Source organism: Pelodiscus sinensis, chromosome 5 (assembly GCF_049634645.1).
Source record: "Pelodiscus sinensis isolate JC-2024 chromosome 5, ASM4963464v1, whole genome shotgun sequence".
Classification (NCBI taxonomy): Eukaryota; Metazoa; Chordata; order Testudines; family Trionychidae; genus Pelodiscus; species Pelodiscus sinensis.
The window spans coordinates 103429133-103455396 of NC_134715.1; the positions used below are offsets into that span (position 1 = coordinate 103429133).

Sequence of the window (26264 nt, forward strand, 5' to 3'; positions counted from 1 at the left end):
CTCAGTGCTGGTGTACGACACAAAATTCATTTTGCTCATGCGAGGAAACTCTTAGGCTATGTCTACACTGGCGGTTTCTTGCGTAAGAACACGTCCACACTACCATGTGCGAGCTGTGTTTTTGCACAAGAGCATCTACGGCAGTGTGAACGCTCTCTTGCCCAAGAAAGTGCTAATGACCATTTTAGCCATATGGCTTTCTTGTGCAAGAAATTCATGTTGCCTGTCCACACTGGCCTCTTGCACAAGAACACTTGCGCAAAAGAGCTTATTCCTGAGCAGGAGCATCATATTTCTTGCGCAAGAACACACGGCCAGTGTAGACAGGAAGCAAGTTTTTGCACCAGAGTGGCTGCTTTGGCGCAAAATAGCGCCAGTGTAGACACAGCCAAGGGGAGGGAGGGAGGCAGGGGCAGGGAATCAGTGCTGGCTCAGCATGTCTGCATGGTTTGGGGGAAGGTGCAGGGAAATTGAGCTGAGCTGGGTTGCAGAGTGGGGAGGTCCAGGGAGCTGGGCTGGGCTGGGCTGCAGGGTAGAGATGTGTGTGTGGGTGAGCTCACAGCTCAGTTTGGCTGCAGGAGGAGGGAGGTGCCGGGAACCGGGGCTAGACTCAAGGGGAGGGAGGGGCAGGGAATCGGCGCTTGGCTCAGCAATTTTGCGGGGCCTTGGGAGAGGTGCAGGGAAACGGGGCTCAGTGTGCTGTGGGGGAGGCATGCAGGGAACCAGTGCAGGGCTCAGCTGGGCTGAGGTGGATGGGGGAGGGCATACGGAACAGATGGGCAATTCAGCTGGGCTGAGGGGCTGCAGGGAACTGGTGCTGTACTCCCTTGGATTGTGGGGCATGCTTTTGGGGGAGATGTAGGGGACCAGCAGGGGTGGGCAGCTCAGTTGGGTTGCAGGGGATAGAGGTGCAAAGAAGCCTAGTGGGGAGGGGAGTGGAACCAGGAGCCCTGAAATGACCTCCCCTGGTCCAAAAATCCCTCATCTGGGACCAGTCAGGTCCAGAGGGTGCCAGATCAGGGAGGTCCAACTCCTACCCAAGTCCCCTCCTTGTACCCTTCCCTCGTAGTCAGACACCCTACCCCCAATCTGCTCCTGCTCCCTCCCTCTGGCCAGACACCCTACATCCAGCCTGCTTCTGCACTCTATCTACCACCCAGACCTTGCTCTCTTCCGCCCCCCACCTCCCTCCCAGAATCTATATCCCATCCCTATCCCGTTCCTTGGCAGCCCTGCCATCCACCGTAGCACTTAGCACCACCCTGTCCCTGGCCCCAACACCCTGCCATCTACGCTAGCACCCTGCCATCTACCTGTTCCTTGTCCCAGCATCCTGCCAGTCACCCTAGTGCCCAGCAGGACCATGTCCCTAACCCCAGCACCCTGCCACCTGCCTGCCCCAGCACCCCGCCACCTGAGTCAGCATCCTTCCACCCAGCAGCACCCTCTCAGCCCCAGCACCCACTTTCACTCTGTCCCCTGCCCCCACCAGCACATTTGGGACCACATTAGTGAGGCTTGGGTTTTTTTGGAGAGTTGTTGGGGTTTTCTTTTGCATCTTACTTGTGTGGCCCCAACTGACTTTTCTGTGGGTCAGTGACCCTTGACTCAAAACAGGTTCTTCACCCCTCTATAAATAAAGACAATGCTAAAACCTTGTGAGTTTGACATATTTTATTTAAAAATGAAGCCTGGCCAACAAGCCCCCAATTGGGGCCAAACCCCCATCTAATTAGAGCATCATAACACTCCTGCACCACCTGAACCCCAAATCTGAGCCTATCATACACTGGGAACCCCCTGTCCTGAGCCGCTTAATTCCCAGACTCCTGCATCCTCAGTCTTCTGCCACAACACTCCTGCACCATCCACACATCACTAATCTGTGTCTTGAGCCCATCATACTCACAACCTTCTTGCCCTGAGTCCCTCACATATCCAGTCCAAACTCCTGTACCCCCACATCCATGGCTTGCTCAATACCCCAGCCTTCCACCTGAGCCCAACGCTCCCGAGTCTGGAGCCCCCTCCCCGAGCCAACATCCCCTTCTCCTGCATCCAAATTCCGTCCCAGAGCTTGTACTTCTCACCCCTTCCCACACCCAAATCCTTCATTCCCACCCCACACCACCTGTCTCAACCTAGTGAGAGTGTATAAGGGCTGGGGATAGCAAGTGATGGAGAGGAGGGGAACAGAGAGGATGAGGCCTCAAGGAAGGAGTGGGGAGTCTTGGAGACTTCCCTCAGCAACCTAGGGGCACTCATCTGAAGGGCAGAACCCGTTACAGTCCCCTTTTAGTATAGACCTGGCCTTAGAGAGAAGTAGACCTGTCAGTGACTGATGGGGAGGGCATGGTCAGCTATACCTCACAGTTGCTCATTACTTTTATAGCTTCAGGAAAGATTGTGAGAATTTCTCTTTCAGATTGTGTGTATCTGTATCTATGTGTGTCTTTGTATATATGGTTACGTGTTTATACTGCACACTTGTACCACCAAGACCAAAAACACAGCTAGAGAATGCAACTCTTTGACCAAAATGATTATTTTATTTTATTTTATTTTATTTTATTTTATTTTATTTTTATAATATATATAAAAATAATTTTGGGGGGACAAATTTGCATTTTGTAGTTATTTCCAGTCCTGCGAATGTAAGTGGGTGGTTCTTTTCTACTGCTGAGGCACCATCAGTGTCCTTCTTCCTCCTCCAGCTTTGGGCCTTCCTCCACATAGTCACAGAATGCAGCACATAGAAGAAGGGGAAAGCGCAAATGTCATGTTTTCTCTACCCTGCTTGTGGAATGCCTGGATGGAGATGACTGTCTTCTGTTAGTTAGAAGCCATAAACATCTCTGACAGCTGGGCAAAGTCCTTCAGAGTTCCTCACCAAGCCAGGAGTGGCATATCTAGACCCAGACCAGTAGAAACATAGGCTCCCTCCTCTTGTGCCAAAGGTCTGTGGGGGAGGGGGAGGGGGGGAAGCGGGTTTAAAAAAAGCCCATCAAAACATTAAGACAAACATTTTGCCTTGGGCAGTGGCATGAAGGAGCACAGCTGCAAACATGGTCCAAGCTGATCATTCATTGCTTTTCCTCACTGGTGCCCAAGGCAGAAAAGTACTCAGGTGGATTCAAAGAAGATGTTAAGGGAACAAGCAGCATAGAATCATAGAGTACTAGGACTGGAAGGGATCTTGAGAGGTCATCGAGTCCAGTCCCCTGCCCCCATGGCAGGACCAAATACTGTCTAGACCATCCTTGATAGACATTTATCTAACCTGCTCTTAAATATCTCCAGAGATGGAGATTCCACAACCTCCCTGGGCAATTTATTCCAGTGTTTGACTACCCTGACAGTTAGGAACTTTTTCCTAATGTCCAACCTAAACCTTCCTTGCTGCAGTTTAAGCCCATTGCTTCTTGTTCTATCCTCAGAGGCCAAGATGAACAAGTTTTCTCCCTCTTCCTTATGACACCCTTTTAGGTACCTGAAAACGGCTATCCTGTCCCCCCTCAATCTTCTCTTTTCTAAACTAAACAAACCCAATTCTTTCAGCCTTCCTTCATAGGTCATGTTCTCTAGACCTTTAATCATTCTTGTTGCTCTTCTCTAGACCCTCTCCAATTTCTCCACATCTTTCTTGAAATGCGGTGCCCAGAACTGGACACAATATTCCAAGTAAGGCCTAACCAGTGCAGAGTAGAGCGGAAGAATGACTTCTCGTGTCTTGCTCACAACACACCTGTTAATGCATCCCAGAATCATGTTTGCTTTTTTTGCAACAGCATCACACTGCTGACTCATATTCAGCTTGTGGTCCACTATAACCCCTAGTTCCCTTTCTGCCGTACTCCTTCCTAGACATTTGCTTCCCATTCTGTATGTATTAAACTGATTGTTCCTTCCTAAGTGAAGCACTTTGCATTTGTCTTTATTAAACTTCATCCTGTTTACCTCAGATCATTTCTCCAATTTGTCCAGATCATTTTGAGTTATGACCCTATCCTCCAGAGCAGTCGCAACCCCTCCCAGTTTGGTATCATCTGCAAACTTAATAAGCGTACTTTCTATGCTAATATCTAAATTGTTGATGAAGATATTGAACAGAGCTCGTCCCAGAACAGACCCCTGCGGAACCCCACTTGTTATACCTTTTCAGCAGGATTGTGAACCATTAATAACTACTCTGAGTACGGTTGTCCAGCCACCTTATAGTAGCTCCATCTAAGTTGTATTTGCCTAGTTTATTGATAAGAATATCATGCAAGACCGTATCAAACGCCTTACTAAAGTCTAGGTATACCACATCTACCATTTCTTCTTCGATCAGTGTCCCGTGGGTGCTCCACTGTAGGTGTCGGCTTGTCCCAGCGCTGCAGATCGGAGATCTTTTCTAGCCGTAGTCTGCTGGACCACGCATGCGCGAAGTACGGCTCGTGGCTTTTCACGCCGTTTGAGCGCCGCTGGTCCAGCTCCCGCCAGTTCCTCCTGACTGTCCTCGGCCGCGGACGGAACAACGTCTCTCTTGCGAACTGTTTCACTAGAGATATAGAGAGACGAAATATAGTCATTGTATATAGTTATTGTATGTAGTTTAAAGTTGCAGTTTTTATAGTTATCTAGTCGTTAATCGTAAAAACAAAAAACAATTTTTTTTCTTCAATAGTTAGTTGTTCTTTCTAAATGCCGGGCTTTAAGAAGTGCGGCGAATACCACGAGGCAGTGCCTGCCTCTGATGGCCACTCCCTATGCATCAGGTGCCTCAGGGAAGGCCACATACCTCAGAAATGTCCCCACTGTTCCAAACTGACAGCCAGAGCCAGGCGAGACAGGGACATGCGTCTAAAGGTCCTCTTGTTTGAGACAGCCTTACAGCCTGAAGTCAAACAATCCAAGGGTCACGCGAAGCAGATTAAGAAAGCTAAGAGAAAACCATCACCAACGCGATCCCTTCCATCCTCAAGATCGGGTGCAGACGATAAGCCAGGGATGTCAACAGCACCTTCCGCAAGTGTTGCGAGGCCACCCAAAGACAGCCGGAGTAAGTCGGCCCCGAGCCCTTCTATATCGGGTTCAACCATCTCAGCTGTCCCCTCGGTCTCTAAACCGTTCACAAGGACTTCTACGGCTTTGAGAACCGCTCCCGGCACAGAGCGCCCCTCGACACCGAGCCGCTCCCCGGCACCGAGCCGTAGCCGCTCCCCGGCACCGAGGTGCTCACCTGTACCGGGACACTCACTGGCAGCGAAGGGCACGCACAAACGACCGGCAGAGACTAGTCATCCTCCAGTGCATGACCCCACTTCGGCACCACCTCAGGCTAGACCTCTAACAAGATGGCACTCAGGAACTCCCGAGCATCCTTCCCATCCTACTCTGTCGGCACCGAATCGACCTCCGCCTCCCACCAAACAACAAGCGCCTCAACGGTCATCGGCACCGGGGTGCTCCCTGTCTTCGACCGTGCCGGCACCGAGTCGTCCTCCAGCACTGAAAGGATCGTCTCACCACAGGCATCCATCAGAAGGACGTTCACCGGCACCGCGACGACCTTCTCCTCTGGGTCGATCTACGGAGCGGAGGCAATCTCCGGTACCGAGACAATCAACAACGGGAACCACCTCGGCACGGATTCCTCCAATGCCAGTGGAAATAATCCCGCACTCGGTCATTTCCATCCTGGCTTCCTCTCCACCGGAACATTTGCTAGCACCACCGGTCCATACACCCAGGAGATTATCTTCCTCATCACCGAGCCCTGAGTTCTCTCCCGAAGTACGCTCCCCATCTCCACCGTACTCCGAGTACTCTCGTACCGGCAAAATCTCACCACGTTCCGGTCATTCTTACCACCATGATCCTCGCTTACCCAGTCGTAGCACATATTATAGAGAGAGGTCGCGATCACCAAGATCACCACAGCTTTCAACCCATTCAGGATACTCGATGAGATCCCGTCGTTCCACGTCCCCCTATTATCATCATAGGTCATCCTATCATCAACGCTGGTCTCCGCAAAGTCACCTCGGGCAGAAACACCATTCTTCTTCTGCCCCCTCAAGACCACCAACTCCCTCTGGGTCTTCCTCTCATATCGGACAACCTCTTCCTGTTCGGGACCCCGAACCTGATCAGTCACCCACACACCATTCCTCATCGTCCCCCGACGATGCAGTTTTTCAGGGAGGCACCTCACCATCTGATGATCTGCGCCAGTTTCAGGAGTTATTCAAAAGGGTAGCGGAAAGTCAAAACGTACAGTTGGGCGACGTGGAGCAAAAACAACACCATCTCCTTCACAATATCAAGCACACTCACCAACCAAAGATCTCGTTGCCACTGGATGCGGCCATTCTCGAAATTGCGGACGACATTTGGCAGTCCCCGGCATCCGCCCCGCCGACAAATAAGGTGGATAAAAAGTATTTTGTCCCCGCCAAAGGGATGGAATTCCTTTTCACGCACCCACAACCTAACTCCCTCGTTGTGGATGCAGTTCAGCAAAAGGCAAAGATGCCACAGCATAAGCCTACTGCCGCAGACAGGGATAGTAAGCGTCTCGATTTGTTCGGACGTAACGTTTATTCCTCGGCAACACTCACATTACGAATGGCCAATTATTCCGCACTGCTGGCGAATCACAGCTTCGACAACTACGCCAAGCTTGTGCCATTGCTTCAACATATTCCAGAGACAAAACGAGACATTGTGAAGGCTGTTATAAAAGAGGGCTACGCAGCCTCTGGAACAGCCTTACATATTGCTCTGGATACAGCTGACGCGGCAGCGCACACGACAGCTACATCAGTCGTTATGCGCAGAGCATCCTGGCTACAACAGTCCTCTGCTCCTAAAGATCTGTTCTTGAAGGTTGAGGACTTACCCTTCGACAGGCAGAACCTCTTCTCCGAGAAGACTGACCAACTTCTCCACTCGGGGAAGGATTCCAGAACCACTCTTAAAACACTCGGCATGTACGCTCCTCCATACCGTAGAAAGCGATATATGCCCTACCAGAGGCAGAGGCCCCCCCCTTCGGCAATCCCCTCAGTATAGGCCTCAGGACCAACAAAGGGGTAGGCAGCGGCAACAGCGCAGATGCCTGCCACCCAAGGCAACTTCCCAACAGGGTACCAGGCAGCAAGTTTGACGAGTCCCTCGAGGGGTTCAGAACCATTCCTGTCAATACCACTCTGAGTGCTACGAAGGCGATATTTCATCACCGCCTGAGGCCGTACCTTCATTGATGGGCCTACATCACCACCGACAAATGGGTCCTTCAAACAATTCGTCTCAGTTACACCATTCCATTCACGTCGCTACCTCATCCATCCCCCCCCGCCCCGTCCCTTTTCAGGGACCCATCTCACGAGATCTTGCTCAGGCAAGAAGTTGCCCGTCTACTCACCGTTGGAGCAATAGAGCCTGTTCCGGACGAATTCAAGGGCAGGGGTTTTTACTCCCGGTACTTCGTAACGGAAAAGAAATTAGGGGGATGGAGACCGATACTAGATCTTCACGACCTCAACCGTTTCTTGTGAAAACAACGCTTTCGAATGGTTACCCTAACTACAATCATCCCAGCACTTCAGAATGGGGATTGGTTCACATCCCTCGATCTTCAGGACGCATACTTCCACATTGAGATCTATCCGGCGCACAGACGATTCCTACGCTTCCAAATCGGTACAGACCATTTCCAATACAAGGTCCTGCCGTTCGGTCTCTCGTCTGCTCCACGGGTTTTCTCCAAGACCCTGGCTGTGGTGACCGCATACCTACGTCGCCTACACATAATGATCTTTCCATACCTCGATGATTGCCTAATAAGAGCCCAATCGTTACAGAAATCGCTCAGTGCCACTCAGACAACACGCATGCTCTTCCACGAACTGGGTCTCATTCTCAATGTTCCAAAGTCATCATTGGAACCACAACAAACAATACAGTTCATAGGCGCTCGTCTAGACTCTACGACCGAACGCGCATCATTACCGATGGAAAGATTCCACACGATGCAGGACTTGATCCAGATCTTACTCGTCAGCCCAAAGGTTCCCATACTACGGTGCCTACAGCTTATGGGACACATGGCCTCCACAACATATGTGGTGAAACACGCAAGGTTACATTTGCGATGCATTCAACATTGGATGGCTCGAATCTGCCCCCCCCAACGTACACGATGCCCACAGGACAATAACAGTTCCCACCCACATCAAGAAATTACTTGCTTGGTGGACAATCCCAGACAATCTGCTGTTGGGCGTACCCTTTCATTGCCCCCAACCGTCGGCGCAATTGACAACAGATGTGTCACTCATCAGATGGGGTGCGCATCTTGGCCCCGAACAGGTACAAGGCCTATGGTCACCAGATGAGTCGCTGATGCACATCAACTTCCTGGAGCTCAGGGCAGTGTACAAAGCATGTCAACACTTCCTTCCCATCATCCACGACCAGGTCATACGAGTCCTTACAGACAATATGACGACCGTTTATTACATAAACAAGCAAGGAGGCGCCAGGTCCCATTCCTTGTGCGCAGAAGCAGTACGTCTATGGAACGTGCAATCGACACAACGTCTTTCTAATCGCAGAATACTTCCCGGGCCAGCACAATGTAACGGCAGACGCCCTCAACAGGTACTTTTCTCTCAATTATGAGTGGGAGCTACATCCTGCAGTGCTTTCGATAATATTTCAACGATGGGGTTTCCCGCTAGTGGACCTCTTTGCCACTTCTCACAATGCGAAATGTCCTCGGTATTGCTCGAGAGCAGGGATTGGACGAAATTCGAAAGGCGATGCTTTCCTATACAACTGGGGGCGTCACCTACTTTATGCATTCCCACCCACACCTCTAATTCCAAGGGTAGTGGAGAAAATTATTCGAGAAAGGGCCACAGTAATCCTAATAGCCCCAGCCTGGCCCAGGCAAACATGGTGTCCATACCTACATCGCATGTTGATGCATCCTCCGTTTCCTCTGCCAGCTCGACACCATCTCCTATCCCAGAATCATCGCTTCCTTCTCCATCCACAGGTGAACCATCTCGCGCTCACGGCTTGGTACCTAGTTGGTTCCAACAGTCAGAAGTGTTATGCTCACAATCTGTCAAACACATTTTATTAAACAATAGAAAATTATCTACGCGGACTACTTACCTTTCCAAATGGTCATGCTTCTCATCGTGGTGTTCCCAAAAGGATCTGAACCCGGTCTCCTCACCTCTGCAGTGTATCCTAGACTACCTGGTACACCTCAAGAATTTAGGCCTCACCTGCGCTTCCATCAGAGTTCATGTCGCTGCAATTGCAGCCTTTCACCAGCCGATCGACGGATGTTCAGTATTTCCCATCCAACAACTAAAAGGTTCTTGAAGGGAATGTCCAACCTGTACCCGCACTATACTCAACCAGCGGATCCTTGGGACCTCAAAATGGTTCTCAATTCCCTAACGGCCAGACCCTTCGAACCGCTAGCGACTTGCACTTTATATGACCTGTCCATGAAGGTCATTTTCTTATTGGCTATTACTTCCGCGAGGAGAGTGAGTGAGCTAACTGCACTATCAGCTTCCCCTCCTTATACAATTTTTACGCACCAAGGAGTAATACTCCGAACGCAACCACGTTTTCGCCCCAAAGTGATCTCTCGATTTCACATCAACGAGCCTATAATCCTCCCTAGATTCCATCCCAAACCACATGCGTCACCAGAACACGCACGCTTGCACACTTTGGACGTCAGACGGGCCCTCGCCTTTTATATCAAGAGGACCAGACCCTTTCGAGTGACGGACTCGTTATTAATATCAATGACGGACCGTTCTAAAGGTCGCCCATTGTCCGCTCAACGCATCTCCTCTACTATCGTACAGTGCATAAGGTCCTGTTATGAACTACGTAAGAAACCACTGCCCTCAACCCTGAGGGCCCACTTGACTCAAGCGGTCGCTACGTCCACTGCATTCCTCAAGGGAGTCCCCTTGATAGATACCTGCAGAGCTGCTACGCAGCCTTCCGACCTAACCTTCGCCAATCATTACGCCATCCCGAACCTGTTAATACCTGAATCCACAGTGGTGACAGCGGTGTTATCCTCAGCTACGGCAAGCTAGCTCCCAACCCTCCTCCATTCGCGAGCTACTGTACCTACAGTGGAGCACCCACGGGACACTGCTCGAAGAAGAAAAAGAAGTTACTCACCCTGTGCAGTAACGATTGTTCTTCGAGATGCGTGTCCCATGGGTGCTCCACGACCCGCCCTCCTCCCCTCTTTGGAGTCTATTATTTTGTCTTTCAGAGCAAGAGGCAGGAGGAACTGGCGGGAGCCGGACCAACGGCGCTCAAACAGCGCGAAAAGCCACGAGCCGTACTTCGCGCATGCGTGGTCCGGCAGACTACGGCTAGAAAAGATCTCCGATCTGCGGCGCTGGGACAAGCCGACACCTACAGTGGAGCACCCACGGGACACGCATCTCGAAGAACAATCATTACTGCACAGGGTGAGTAACTTCTTTTTCTCCCTTATCCACAAGACTCGTTATCCTATCAAAGAAAGCTATCAGATTGGTTTGACATGATTTGTTCTTTACAAATCCGTGCTGGCTGTTCTCTATCACCTTGCCACTTTCCAAGTGTTGACAGATGATTTGCTTAATTACTTGCTCCATTATCTTCCCTGGCACAGAAGTTAAACTAACTGGTCTGTAGTTTCCTGGGTTGTTCTTATTTCCCTTTTTATAAATGGGCACTATATTTGCCCTTTTCCAGTCTTCTGGAATGTCTCTTGTCTTCCATGCTTTTCCAAAGATGATAGCTAGAGGCTCAGATACCTCCTCTATCAGCTCCTTGAGTATTCTAGGATGCATTTCATCAGGCCCTGGTGACTTGCAGGCATCTAACTTTCCTATGTGGTTTTTAACTTGTTCTTTTTTTATTTTATCTTCCAAACCTACCCCTTCCCACTAGCATTCACTATGTTAGTCATTCCTTCAGACTTCTCGGTGAAGATCGAAACAAAGTCATTAAGCATCTCTGCCATTTCCAAGTTTCCTGTTACTGTTTCTCCCTCCTCACTGACCAGTGGGCCTACCCTGTCCTTGGTCTTCCTCTTGCTTCTAATGTATTTATTAAAAGTCTTCTCGTTTCCCTTTATTCCAATAGCTAGTTTGAGCTCATTTTGTGCCTTTGCCTTTCTAATCTTGCCCCTGCATTCCTGTGTTGTTTGCCTGTGTTCATCCTTTGTAATTTGTCCTACTTTCCATTTTTTATATGACTCCTTTTTTATTTTTAGAGCATGCAAAATCTCATGGGTAAGCCAAAGCGGTCTTTTGCCATATTTTCTATCTTTCCGACACAGCGGAATAGCTTGTTTTTGGGCCCTTAACAATGTCCCTTTGAAAAACTGCCAACTCTCCTCAGTTGTTTTTCCCCTCAGTCTTGATTCCCATGGGACCTTACTTATTAGCTCTCTGAGCTTACCAAAATCCGCCTTCCTGAAATCCATTGTCTCTATTATGCTGTTCTCCCTTCTAGCCTTCCTTAGAATTGTGAACTCTATGATTTCATGATCACTTTCACCCAAGCTGCCTTCCACTTTCAAATTCTCAACCAGTTCCTCCCTATTTGTTAGGATCAAATCTAGAACAGCTTCCCCCCCGGTAGCTTTTTCAGCCTTCTGAAATAAAAAGTTGTCTCCAATGCAGTCCAAGATCTTATTGCATAGTCTGTGCCCCACTGTGTTATTTTCCCAACATATATCTGGATAGTTGAAGTCCTCCATCACCACCGAATCTTGGGCTTTGGATGATATAGTTAGTTGTTTAAAAAAAGCCTCATCCACTTCTTCCACCTGGGTAGGTGGCCTGTAGTAGACTCCTAGTATGACATCACCCTTGTTTTTAACCCCTTTTAGCCTAACCCAGAAACTCTCAACACTTCCGTCTACTATGTCCATCTTCACCTCACTCCAAGTGTGTTCATTTTTAATGTATAAGGCAACACCTCTTTTTTTTCCCTGTCTATCCTTCCTGAGCAAGCTGTACCCTTCCATACAAACATTCCAATCATCTGTATTATCCCACCAAGTTTTTGTGATGCCAACAATGTCATAATTGTACTTATTTATTAGCACTTCCAGTTCTTCCTGCTTATTACCCATACTTCTCACATTTGCATATTAGCATCTAAGATACTGATTTGACTTTGCTTCCCAGTTTTTCCCTGACCCTCCTTTCTCTCTGCCATTATAGCCCATGCTCCTTCCCATTTCCGACCCATCTCCCAGGTCTCCATGTTCTCCACTTACCTGAGGGCTTTGCTTACCTATCCCCCTTTAAACCTCGTTTAAAGCCCTCCTCACTAGGTTAGCCACTTTGTGTCCAAGGAGGGTCTTCCCCCTCCTCGAAAGGTGCCCAGCAGTCCTTCCTGAATAGTATCCTGTGGTCGAGGAAGCCAAAGCTCTCCTGGCGACACCATCCTTGCAGCCAGGCATTCACCTCCAGGATGAAGCTGTCTCTGCCCGGGCCCCTACCTTCGAGAGGAAGGATTGAAGAGAATACCACCTGCGCTCCAAACTCCTTTACCCGTACTCCCAGAGTCCTATAGTCACTCTTGATCTGCTCAGTGTCACACCTCGCAGTATCATTTGTGCCCACATGGATGAGTAGCATGGAGTAGTAGAGGGCTGAATAATCCTCGACAATGCCTCCGTAACATCTCGGATATGGGCCCCCGGCAGACAGCATACCTCCTGAGATGAAATGTCAGGGCAACAGATGGGTGCCTCCGTCCCTGTCAGAAGAGAGTTTCCGACTACCACTACCCTACGTTTCCTATTCACAGTGGTGGCAGCAGATCTCCCAGCCTTGGGGGTACGAGGCTTCTCCTTCTCCGTTGTAGGGTGTGATTCCTTAACTCCTGTATAAAGAAGAGCATAACGGTTTCCTAGTACCGCGGTGGGAGGGTTCAGAGCAGGGGTGGAGCAGTGCCTGCTGCCAGAAGTAACCAGCTGCCCGTGTCCACCCTGAGCTGTCTCCTCCACCAGCGGTGTGCCTGCAGTCCTGTGTACCTCAGCTGTCTCCTCATGAACATGGTCCAGGAATTGTGCGTGGATTCGGGTGTTCCTCAGCCTAGCCACCTCCTCCTGTAGCTCTCCCACCTGCTGCCTGAGAGATTCCACCAGCAGGCACCTTTCGCATAGGATGATCAGTAAGTGGGATTTGCAAGCTGCAGACCCTGCAAAACCACACCAGGATCTGGGTAGAGGCATCCATGCTCAGGCGCTCTGTTCGGCTACAGGTGCAGGTGGAGGAGACAGAAGCAGTGCTGGCACAAGTGCTGCAGGTCTTCCTGACTGTAGTAGGCCTCCCTCTGTCAAACTCCCCTGTTTGCAGCCCCCTGTCCGCTTTCGCTCCCTAGTCGCTCTGCCTCTGGTTTTTAAAGCCTGCTTTCCTAGGCCAGGCCTGCCCCCTCATGAGTCACACAGAGGAATGCTGACCAGATGCAATCAAGAGAGCAATTGAGGGAACAAAGGGTCAAGCACTCAGTCCCAATTGCCACAGCAGTTGATAATAGAACTCCCTCTTCCTTTCTCTTTAGAGATTTCCTCAACAGGCTACTGTGAATTCAATGCCAGGGTAATCCTTGCCTTTTAAGTGCAGGAATATGATTTATCTGGCAGGTTTTGAATTACTACTAGCCTCAGAGCTCTATGGTCAGAAGACAGCCAAATCCTGGTATTTACCAGATGACCCATATCTGGCATTGTAATTTTTCTTCAGGGTTGACCACCTCTGTATAGACTCAGATAATGCTTCCCTCTTAGGAGATGCAGGGAAAATAATTAAATTCTGGGCATAAGAGCTCCAAAGAATCAAGACTGCTGCCTATCAGCTAGAGGATCCCAGCAAGAATTCTTCCATTCACCTTCAGAATCTGATTGAGCATTCATTTACGTAGACAAGAAATGGAAATTAGGAAGGGCATACAGGTACCAGTCTCCATAGTCTTTGGGCATCTTCCCTTTTCCATGTCCTCACAGACTAAAAACAGAGCTTCCCTAAAAAAGGCTGTAATATGACAGAATGCAAAATTAGTAGTAAGTTGTGATAGGCATTCTAAAACTAAAATGAGGGAAAACGAAAAACTGAATATTAAATATATTCTTGTGATTATCTCTCTCTTGTGTGTTACAGAGAATTTCAGACTGATTATCTTCTATGTGACTGTAACATTTTGTGGATGCCTCAGTGGTTAAAGGAAAGAAATATAACAGTACGTGAAACTAAATGTGCCTACCCCAAGTCATTGCAGTCACAACTAGTAACATCCGTTAAACAGGAGCTTCTAACATGTGGTAAGAATTCTAGATAAATTATGCTAATAATGTATTTTGGGTTTAGTTAGTGAGAGTATCTAATCTTTTATTTTTTCTGCTTTCCTTCAATTTGGCACTTCTAAGTAGTATTCATAGAGATTCCTTCTATTAAGCTGGTCCACAGATTGACAGTAGTCTTCAGATTGCCTTGCTGTTTCTGGAAGCATAGAGATAGTTGTTGGGTAAGACTCTGATCTTCGTGTTTTCAGTCTTAGAAGGGCAATCCTCTAAAACAGGATAAGCCGCTAAATGTAACTATTTACATGAAAAATAAGAGAACTGATGGGTATGTCCTCAATTTCTCAGATTTTTCTGTCAGATTGCTTATATCTGAGGTATGCAAAACCCCCAGCTCTAAGGCCCTGATAGTTAAAAGGAGAAAAGAGCTTGTCCTACTCATCTCCCTCCTTGTCTTTCTTTGAGACCAGTTAATCCGTAGAAGGGCCAAATAAGAAATCTGAGGTGACCTTATATGAAACAGTAAAATCTGAGAGAAGAAAATCTGAAAGAACCTGCTGCTTTCCTGGGCTAGTTGTCTGATTCAGACCTAGATGCACAGAGAAGGAAACTCAGGAGAAACTTCCTTTAGCATTTTTTTTAAAGAATATCGAGTGTATTAGTATTCGTATGTCTTACCCCAGATGATTCTTAAAGAGGAAGAGTCAAGTGGATGGGTCACTGAAACTCCTAAAAGTATATCCCATCAGGTCCAGAAAATACCTTCGCATTTTCCTAACATAGCTATGCAGGCACCCTCAAAACTGAATTGAGTGGGGACTATCCAGCTGAAGCTTCGTCTCCACTTACCATGAGATTGATGCTGAGGAAATCGATATCCTGGGGTTCAATTTAGCGGGTCAAGAAAGGACCCACTGAATTAAATGTTGCTGGTGCCCCCGTCAACTCTGATACTCCATTGGATTGCAAGGAGTAAGAGAAGTCGATGGAAGAGTTTCTTCAGTGTACCTTCCACAGTGTGGAATACTGGAAATTAGACCTAAGGTACATCAACTCCATCCATGCTATTCATGTAGCTGGAATTGTGTATTTTAGTTGACTTTCTCCCCTAGTGTAGACCTAGGCTGATATTCATCATGGCCGATTAAGACACTTAAAAGGTGTTGGATGGTTTCTATACTAGGTGTAAAATAAAATTTTAAAGATACATTAGGTAGCATGTTTTCCAACACTACCTATTTTCCTAGTTTAGATAGCTCCACTGTCTGAGACTTGAGTGGGCTATATCAGATACATTCTTTATGCTCTATTTTTTTAAGTTTTAAGATAGAGTTAAATCCTACTTGCTTTTGGACAGTTCACTACCCTAATTCAGGACTAACTTCTCTGAATATGTTGAGAACGGCTTTTAAATGTCAAACTATGAGGATTACTTCTTTCTATTGTTGTTAAAACTGGGAGTTATTAAGAATTTTAAGCTCTCAGTATAAAGCAAGTATAGTGCTTTTATATCAATTTGTGATTATAAAATTCATACAGCCTGAGAGTAGGCACGATGGCCTGTGGGTTTCTGTTTTGAAGCTATTGTACTAATTCACTCTGGTATCTTGAGAAAGTTGCCTGAGTTTACCTATTTGCAAATCTTAAATATATTAACATTTATCATTTGTAATTATGAAGGTTGCTCAGTATTGTAAAAGAAATATATAAATGCACAGGGTTGTTTTATTTGTATTTCTCTCTTTTTGAAACTAGGCTGGCAAACAGCTTCTGAACTCATAAACTAACAGAATACAGTTTTTTTAAAAAATATAATTATTCAATTTTAGACATGAGCTGTTATAAAATACAGTTTACATCCTTCCCAACTCTTTGTCTTCACTGGGTTTCAAAAAAAGAGATCTGAGTATATCCAAGTAGATCCCAATGGGAAAAATATTTCTTATTTTGGTAAATATTAAAATGGAGGGTATTTTTTTGGCAAAGTGGGTCTATAAAATACAGTATCTAACATTTTTAAATTTGAAGTTTTACTGATTTTTCTTCTTGGTCTCTTGGATTTTAGAACCTCCTCTTGAATTACCATCTTTCTACATGACCCCATCTCATCGTCAGGTTGTCTTTGAAGGAGACAGTCTGCCCTTCCAGTGCATGGCTTCATATATTGATCAAGACATGCAAGTGTTGTGGTATCAGGATGGGAAGATTGTTGAAACTGATGAATCACAGGGTATTTTTGTTGAAAAGAACATAATTCATAATTGCTCATTGATTGCGAGGTAAATTCCTTGTGAAAAAATCTTTGTAGAGTTCACCCCCCCTTCCTCCACCCAAACACACACACATCCTGCTTCATGTTGCCTTACATTTAAGTAATTGGTGGCAAATAAGAACCTTTTCTCATTTCTAATTGAGGTAAATATATAAACTTAACAACAGTGGATGTTTAAAAATAAAAGTTCCCTGTCAGACAGTATTACTTAGTGGTAATTCATAGTCATTTTTATAGTGAACAGTCATTGGGCCAGAGCAAATGTGAACTGACCCTGTATAACCTGCTGGTTAGATCACTCAAGTTTAAGTCCCTGCTCCAATGACCATTTAGGTATTTATACAAATTGGAACAGCTTCAACAGGAGAGATCAAGACCCAAATCAGAATATCTCATATGCCAATGACTTTGGCACTCTCTTCTGTAATAAGGGAAATTTAAATTCACATCCCTTCTTCACATTGGGGTTGGAGGAGAATGAGATTTGAAACTGGGTCTCCCACATCTCAAGTGAGTGCCCTAACCACTGGGCTAAATGTTTTTTCTTTGAGTGGTTGCAGATATGTTTTCCACTCAGATATGCACCTACCCAGGACAGTCCAGTCAGATTGTTCTGCCTAGACATATCTGTAAAAGTAGTGCTTGTGCTCTGTGCCTCCAGTTCTCCTGGCTACTTAGGGCACTGCTGCCCCAATCCTCCTTAGCTCCTACACACCACCCACTGATAGAATCAGAGAATTCTGTGTGGTGGTTTATCTTGCATTTATTGCATATAGTTCAGTGGTATTGTAGCTTAGTAGTACCCATAGGTTTAGGATAGGCTATACGTGGGATAGTTAAGTGCCTGGTTGATGCCTTCATTGTTTGGGATAGCTGTCTCCATAGTGACCTTCCTGTCCCTTTTCCCTTCCTGTCTCTCTGCTCCCCCCTGGTGTTCATTGTGCTTGGGAGAAAGGGCCATTAAAGAAAGGTGCTCTGTATGCTCCTTTAAGAAAATGCAGCTGGTGAGAGATTTGCATCAGAAACAACACCTCTAAGAGCAGACCACAGGGCCCACTTTGGCACCAGGGATGTCTTCAGATTGTCCAGCTCAGTGTTTTCTTTTGGAGCCAACTCAAAATACAGCTTCTGGCTCAAAATCCAGTGCTTCACCCTAAGAGGAATTCTCCTTTCTTGGCCCCCCAAATAAGAGGTCCCATAAGACCAATGGGAATTGTTTCAGGCTTGAGAGATTCTTTGACATCTAAGAGGAGTTCTTCCACAAGCATCATGAATTCTTAAGTATACGTAATGGAGGTGGCCCAGTTGACTGCTCTTTGGTACTGGACTGAGATCAGTTAGACTTTGTAATTGTCAACTCTATTTCTGGTCTAAGGGCATCCATTAAGTCCAATATTAAGTTCCTGTTTCCATTATAGATCGGGGATCATCAGTTGACATGCCTTCTATGCCATTATCTTCTGCTGAATGACTGGTGCTATCTCATAGACTTTAAGATCAGAAGGGACCATTATGATCATCTAGTCTGACCCCCTGCACAATGCAGGCCACAGAATCTCACCCACCCTCTCCTAGAATAATTCTCTCACCTATATCTCAGATATTGAAGTCCTCAAATGGTTTAAGGACCTCAAGATGCAGAGAATCCTCCAGCAAGTGATCTGTGCCCCATGCCAGAAGAAGACAAAAAACCTCCAGGGCCTGTGCCAATCTACCCTGGAGGAAAATTCCTTCCCGACCCCAAATATGGCAATCAGCTGAAGCCTGAGCATGTGGGAAAGACTCACCAGCCAGACATCCAGGAAAAAGTTGTCTATAGCAACTCCTACCGTCCCACCATTGGCCTATTTACCACTGATAGTGAAAGGTCAAGTAGTTGCCAAGATCATGTTATCCCATCAAACCATTCCCTTCATAAACCCATCTAGCTTAATCTTGAAGCCAGATAGGTCTTTTGCCCCTACTACTTCCCTTGGGAGGCTGTTCCAGAGCTTCACTCCTCTAATGGTTAGAAACCTTCGTCTAATTTTGAGTTGAAACTTCCTAATAGCCAGTTTATATCCATTTGTTCTTGTGTCCACATTGGTATTAAATTTAAATAATTCATCTCCCTCCCTGGTATTTATTCCTCTAATATATTTAAAGAGAGCAATCATGTCCCCCCTCAGCCTTCTTTTGGTTAATGTAAACAAGCCAAGCTCCTTGAGTCTCCTTTCATAAGGCAAGTTTTCCATTCCTCGGATCATCCTAGTGGCCCTTCTTTGTACCTGTTCCAGTTTGAATTCATCCTTCTTTAACATGGGAGACCAGAACTGCACACAGTATTCCAAATGAGGTCTTACCAATGCCTTGTATAACGGCACTAAAACCTCCTTATTTCTACTGGAAATAACTCGCCTAATGCATCCCAAGACCATATTAGCCTTTTTCACAGCCATGTCACAGTGGCGGTTCATAATCATCCTGTGATCAACCAGGACTCCAAGGTCCTTCTCTTCTTCCGTTACTTCCAACTGATATGTCCCCACCTTATAACTAAAATTTCTGTTATTAATCCCTAAGTGCATAACCTTACACTTCTCACTATTAAATTTCATCCTATTGCTATCACTCCAATTTACAAGATCATCTAGATCTTCCTGCATGATATCCCAATCCTTTTCTGAATTGGCAATACCTCCCAACTTTGTGTCATCTGCAAACTTTTTTAGCACACACCCACTTTTGGTGCTGAGATCAGTAATAAAAAGATTAAATAAGATTGGTCCCAAAACTGATCCCTGAGGAACTCCTCTAGTAACCTCCCTGCAACCTGAGAGTTTCTTTCAGTATGACCCACTGTAGTCTCCCCTTTAACCAGTTGCTTATCCACCTTATGCACCTCTCAATTTTCGTATTGATCCCCATCTTTTCCAATTTAACCAATAATTCTCCATGTGGTACTGTATCAAATACCTTACTGAAATTGATGTAGATTAGATCCACTGCATTTCCTTTATCTAACAAATCTGTTATTTTCTCAAAGAAGGATACAGTATCAGGTTGATTTGGCATGATCTACTTTTTGTAAAACCATTTTGTAATTTGTCCCAATTGCCATTAACCTCAATGTCCCTAACTACTTTAGCCTTCAAAATTTTTTCCTGGACCTTGTATACTACAGATGTTAAACTAACAGGCCTGTAGTTACCTGGGTCACTTTTTTTCCCTTTCTTAAAAATCGGGAACTATATTAGCAATTCTACAGTCAAAAGGTACAACCCCTGAGTTTAGAGATTTATTAAAAAATGTTGCTAATGGACTTGCAATTTCATGTGCCAGTTTTTTTAATATTCTTGGATAAAGATTATTTGGACCCCCCGATTTACTCCCATTAAGCTGTTCGAGTTTGGCTTTTACCTCGGATATGGTAATATCTACCTCCATATCCTTATTCCCATTTGTTATGTTGCCATTATCCCTAAGCTCTTCACTAGCCTCATTAAAGACTGAAGCAAAGTATTTATTTAGATATTGGGCCGTGCCTAGATTATCCTTAAGCTCCACTCCATGCTCAGTGATTAGCGGTCCCACTTCTTTTTTTTTTTTCCTATTTATATGGCTATAAAACCTTTTACTATTGGTTTTAATTCCCTTTGCAAAGTCCAGTTGTACATGACTTAACCTTTCTCACTTTGTCACTACATGCTCTAATCTCAATAAGGTAGCTTTCTTTGCTGGTCCTTCCCATCTTCCACTCCTTATACGCTTTCTGCTTTTTCTTAAGCACCTCTCTGAGATGCTTGGTCTAAAACACCTGCCTATAAATTTTTTCCCCTTTCTTGGGATACAGGCTTCTGATAGCTTCTGCAAGTGTAACTTAAAATAATCCCAAGCCTCCTCCACCTTTAGATCCATAAATTCTTTAGTCCAATCCACTTCCCTAGCTAATTTCCTTAATTTATTAAAGTTATCCTTTTTGAAATCAAAAACCCTAGTCTCAGATTTATTTTTGTTTATCCTTCCATTTAGTTTGAACTGAATTAGCTCATTATCACTCGAGCCAAAGTTGTCCCCTACAACCATTTCATCTATGAGGTCCTCACTACTCACCAAAACCAAATCTAAAATGGCATCCCCCCTTGTTGATTCAACTACTACTTGATGGAAGGAATTCATCAGCTATCGCATCTAAGAAAATCTGAGCCCTATTATTATTAGTAGCACTTATTCTCCAGTCTATATCTGGAGAGTTGAAGTCTCCCATGATTGTGCAGTTTCCATTAGTATTTACTTCATTAAAAACATTAAAGAGGTCTCTATCCATATCCAAATTAGGTCTATAGCACACCCCAGAAACCTAGATTAAGTGTTCTCACAGAACTGGACAACATGGTAACTGTTATCATGTTAACATGATAACCAAGTGGGAAAAAGATGTCCGAAGGACTCCCAGTAAACTTCCCATGTTATATCATCTTTGAAAAATCATGGAAGTTGGGAGAGATTCCAGAAGACTGGAAAAGGGCAAATATAGTTCCTGTCTATTAAAAAGGGAAATAAGAACAACCCAGGAAACTACAGACCAATCAGCTTAACTTCTGTGTCAGGAAAGATTGTGGAGCAAATAATTAAGGAATTCATCTGTAAGATAATAGGATGATACAGCATGGATTTGTAAAGAATAAAACATGTCAAATCAATTTAATAGCTTTATTTGATAGGATAGCAAGTCTTATGGATATCGGGGAAGTGGTGGATGTGGTATATCTAGACATTAGTAAAGCATTTGATATGGTCTCGCACGACCTTTATCAATAAACTAAAGAAATACAACCTAGATGGGGCTACTATAGGATGGGTGCATAACTGACTGGATAAACGTTCTCGGAGAGTAGTTACTAATGGTTCAGACATGCTGGTAGGGTATAACAAGTGGAAATCTGCAGGGATCAGTTTTGGGACGGATTCTGTTCAAATCTTCCTCAGTGATTTAGATATTGGCATAGAGAGTACATTTATTAAGTTTGCAGATGATACCAACCTGGGAGGAGTTGCAAGTGCTTGGAGGATAGGGTCATAATTCAAAATGATCTGGACAAATTGGAGAAATGGTCTGAGGTAAACAGGATGACGTTTAATAAGGACAAACACAAAGTACTCCGCTTAGGAAGGAATGGTTAGTTTCACACATATAGAATGGTAAGTGACTATCTAGGAAGGAATACTGCAGAAAGGGATCTAGCGGACCACAAGCTAAATATGAGCCAATAGTGTGACACTTGCAAAAAAAAAAAAAAAAAATAGGGTGCATTAACAGGAAAGTTGTGAGCAAGACACGAGAAGTAATTCTTCTGCTCTACTGTGCACTGATTAGGCCTCACCTGGAGTATTGTAGTGCCCAGAACAGGACACATTTCAAGAAAGATGTGGAGAAATTGAAAAGATGCAGAGTAGAGCAATAAAAATCATTAAAGGTCTAGAAAACATGGCCTGTGGAGGAAAGACTGAAATAATTGGGCTTGTTTAGTTTAGAATAGAGAAGACTGAGAGGGGATATGATAGCAGTTTTCAAGTACCTAAAAGGAGGAGAGAGAAAAATATTCTTCATCTCTTAGGATAGGACAAGAAGCAATGGGCTTGAACATTAGAAAAAACTTTCTAACTGTCAGGGTGGTTAAAAACTGGAATAGATTACACAGGGAAGTAGGAGATATTTAAGAGGAGGTTAGATATCTAACAGGGATGATGTAGATGGTGCTTGGTCCCACCATGAGGGCAAGGGTCTGGAGTTGATGTCCTCTCGTGGTCCTTCCTGTTCTGGTATTCTATGTTGTTGGCATATGGAGTAACTCTGATCGTCTCCACAGATGTTACCAGCTCATTCAATGAGGGCAAAAGCTTGTTGATAGCATTCATCAGTGATATATCAGTTTGGATACTTGAAGGGCTTCTATACACACATTTACCCATTACTGTGCAATTTGTGCTGTCTAGATCAGTTGCAGAATTTGAGAAGGAGATCCTGCAAATGATTTTTATGTAGACTTTGAGCAAATGCTCTAGAGTGCCACTTGAAATATATGTTTATAACCCCTCTAAGAAGCAGAGATGCTTACCTATCTACATTGTAACTATTCTTCAACATATAACTTTAAAGGTGTATTACATGACCCAGCTACTGTCCTCTGTGATGGAATATATATTTTGACATTTTGTGCAAAAGAACCAAGGGGCTGGGGGCCAAAGTTCTCTGTCTTTGGGGGCCAAAGTTCTCTGTCTTTGGGGGCCAAAGTTCTCTGTCTTTGGTGCACTGTGTGAACACATATCAGAGTGGAAAACACATCTGCACCCACATCTTGAAGAACAATAGTTATAGGAAAGTAATGATCTTTTGTGAAACCACCAGCTCCCTTCCTCCTCCACTTGTTGGACCCAGATCAGGCATTTTCAACTCACCAATTTTTTGTTTATGTTCACAATTTTTGTACTCAGTTCAACTCAAACCAAAATTTTCATTTTGAATGTTTTTTATACTTCCAACAAACTTAAGTCAGTTTGCCTATCTGTAACTATAGCAGATAGTTCCGCCTTCGTAGGGTGATGAACTACATGACCTAGATGTCTTCCACTGTCAATTACTAGTTCTTGGGCTCGTGGGTAGTTGGTCCCCAACTTTCGTAAGGCTGTTCAGGCACGTTGCTGAACTGCTTTTCTGTGGTCTATTAATCTTTTATTAAATGCTTTTCATACATTTTGTTGAAGTTCAATAATATATTTTTGTTTTCATAGTGCATTAACAATCTCAAATATTCAAGCTGGATCCACTGGCAACTGGGGTTGTCATGTGCAAACCAGACGTGGGAATAATACAAGAACTGTAGACATTGTGGTATTAGAGAGCTCTGCACAATATTGTCTTCCAGAGAGGGTTGTCAACAATAAAGGAGATTTCAGGTTGGTGGCAGCAAATTTGTTTAATGAAGAAGTGTTGTCTGTTTGATTCTGCTTTCAATTAGAAGTTTGTTGAAAGGCACCTTAATATCGTGTACGCCTGCATGAGATGTAAGGTGTTCTCACATTTCTAATTATACTAAATTAGAATATGGATGGAAGAAACGCAGCAGTGATATTGTGAAATATTGGTGCATTTTAACCAATATTGCACAACTGTTTTAGAAAAGAAATTGACAGTAAGCAACAGTATTCTAAATACATAAATGTAACTCTTAGTGAACAAGGGTTTTGAGGTAGCTTGTAACTTAAACTTGGAACACAGCCAATAGATAATTTTCTTCAATATTAGCATTCTGCTTAAAGTTTTTAATAATCTTATGAAATCACTACAACAATACTATGAAATATTGGGTCATTTCAAAATAGTACGATAATTGTGAGGCGTGCCTCTCCTTTTAACAATTGTTCTCTTAGTGACAGTAGTCGTTTTTCTTCTGTGTTATTGCAGTCTATCTTGTTTTTATTCTTTATTTACTTATCTTTTCATCTGTTTTCCCTTTTCTGACCTATTTGCTGCTGGTCACTCTAACAACCCATTACTTCTGGAGGTGCCAGCTATCACAAATAGATTCCCTATATGTAAGGTAATTCTTTTTCTAACTTCTTTTGCACCTTCCTTACAGTGGTTCCAAGTGAGAAACAAAATGTTGTTAGCATGTGTCTTTTTTTTATTGGTGCTAATTTTCTTATTTATAGCCATTTTTCTTACAAAAAAGAGTGTGCTCGCTCTCTCTCTTATGCTGCCTTAAAATGTATTTGCAGAAACTATTTTTCTTTTGTAAACCCATCTCCTTCTCCCTTCCTGCTATCACTCACTGGGAGCTCTTTGCAGCTCTTATCTAACTTCTTTATAGGCAATCAAAAACAGTAGCTCTCAGACTTATATGATCATATCCCCCTTTGTATCTGTAATAATTTGCACTCCCATGAGACAAGTACGTGTACTGATTAAAAAAACACAACTTACTAAATATTAAAACCATAAAACATTGAGTCAGTTGTACAGTTATGTAAATTATAAGTGATATACTGCTTACTTGCATCACATTGTTTTTACTGGAGTACAAGATACTCAGCTTTTTTGGAGGAGAGCAATTCCTTCCTGATTTGGATGCTTGAGACAGCTATGCGGGAGATCCCTGTCTATCTTCAATTAAATGTGCACACCACAAGTAGCAAATAGATTATCATATAAATGGCAGTGACTCTGTATAATGTTATGCAAGCTTAACAGAAATCCATCAAAATGCCATCTAGAGTCAAATGAACCATGTCATCTGAGAACCTGATACGTCTCGATGAATCAGCTTTGCTAGTCACTCATTGCTATGGATAAAATGTACCCCCCGCCCCTCCTTTCCTCATCTGAAGTTTCTCCCCTTCCCTCACCTGAATATATTCAGCATCCCTCAGGGTACAATCTTCAGTTAGAGAACCTCTGATCTAAAAGACCTTACATTTTTCACTAGCATTCATCACTGAATTTGGTCCACTGGTTGAATCATTATCTTTCCAATCTTGGTCCAGGGACTGATAAGTGCGTAACATGAGCACTGATAGGAATCAAACCTTTGCCACATAGACATAAGTAAATATTTTTAGTTTGCCTCATTTAATCCATTTTAGGATGAAATTTTGAATTCTGTTGAAGACAGAGGAAATATTGCCATAAACTTCAGTGGAACCAGATTTCACCCTTAATGGCTAATGTATCTGTGGCATTCTGTCTTTTGTATTGATTTTTAATCTCAGCCTTCTTTTAAAATGTTGTCATTGAAAGGCTTATTCTAACACACTTGAACACTGGTGATTCTGCAACCACCCCTCTGTAAGCTTGTACAAAAGGCTTTCGGAGGTGGTTCTTTGAGCGATTATCTTTATTGTTCTGTACTGAGGGTTATGCATATACACCATACACCCAGACCTGGTGCTTTTCAAACTAATAGTGTCTGTTGGTGCACACATACACCCCTGCATTATCTCATTCAAGGTGATAAAGGACAGGGTAGTCCAACCACATATTGAATTGCTTCTCTCAACTACATCATCTGGGCTAGAACTTAATGCTTTTCTCCCATTGGTAACACTTTCCAGGCTTCCCAGGAAAACTGTTTTTATTCTTGTACACAGTTAGAACTTTACTGATTTTTTTTGTAGTAGTTTTAGTGTTCATAGTAATTTTTATAGGAGTAAGGACTTTGTGATGTTTTCCTGCCAACCCTCTCTCCTAGCACTGATGCCTAGGCACTGGATTATGCCAAAGATGTCAGGATTAAGGGTTTTTGCTTCCTACTTTTTTTTGCACTCAGCAGTGAACACCAGTGCTGTTTGTACTGCTTGGGGGAAGCTCATGTCATATCCAGGTACATTATACCTTTCCTGCATATACCCAGGAAGGCCAGATCCTAAACCATGAAGCCATGTTCAGATTCTGACTGTGGAAACATCTGCTCCTGTTCATTGCCCTGAACAGTCCAGGAGTTTGCCTCTTTCCGCAGAGTCACAGTCTGGTTCTGTCAGTATCAGAGCTATGGACTCACACTGGGGCTAACCATGAACCATGCACATATCATGGCAGTAAGACTTCCTACATGCTTACACCACCCGTAGGTTCAGGCTGTGGAGGAGTGGCATGTTCTAAGGTACACA

At 44.5% G+C, this 26264-nt stretch overlaps 1 protein-coding gene across 4 annotated transcripts in view; it reads left to right on the forward strand.

The window, feature by feature from the left end:
- ADGRA3 (adhesion G protein-coupled receptor A3) overlaps positions 1–26264 on the forward strand; it is a 141716-nt gene that overhangs the window by 65151 nt on the left and 50301 nt on the right. For 2 of the 4 annotated variants that reach the window (XM_014581111.2, XM_075930638.1), the window contains 3 exons: positions 14208–14368; positions 16413–16626; positions 23391–23555. The exons of 1 other annotated variant lie outside the window; for it this stretch is intronic. In XM_014581111.2, the coding sequence (XP_014436597.1) occupies positions 14208–14368; positions 16413–16626; positions 23391–23555 (540 nt within the window). Of the gene's footprint in view, positions 1–14207; positions 14369–15081; positions 15392–16412; positions 16627–23390; positions 23556–26264 lie in introns of those variants that run through there. One more of the 4 variants, XM_075930641.1, reaches the window with a different exon arrangement.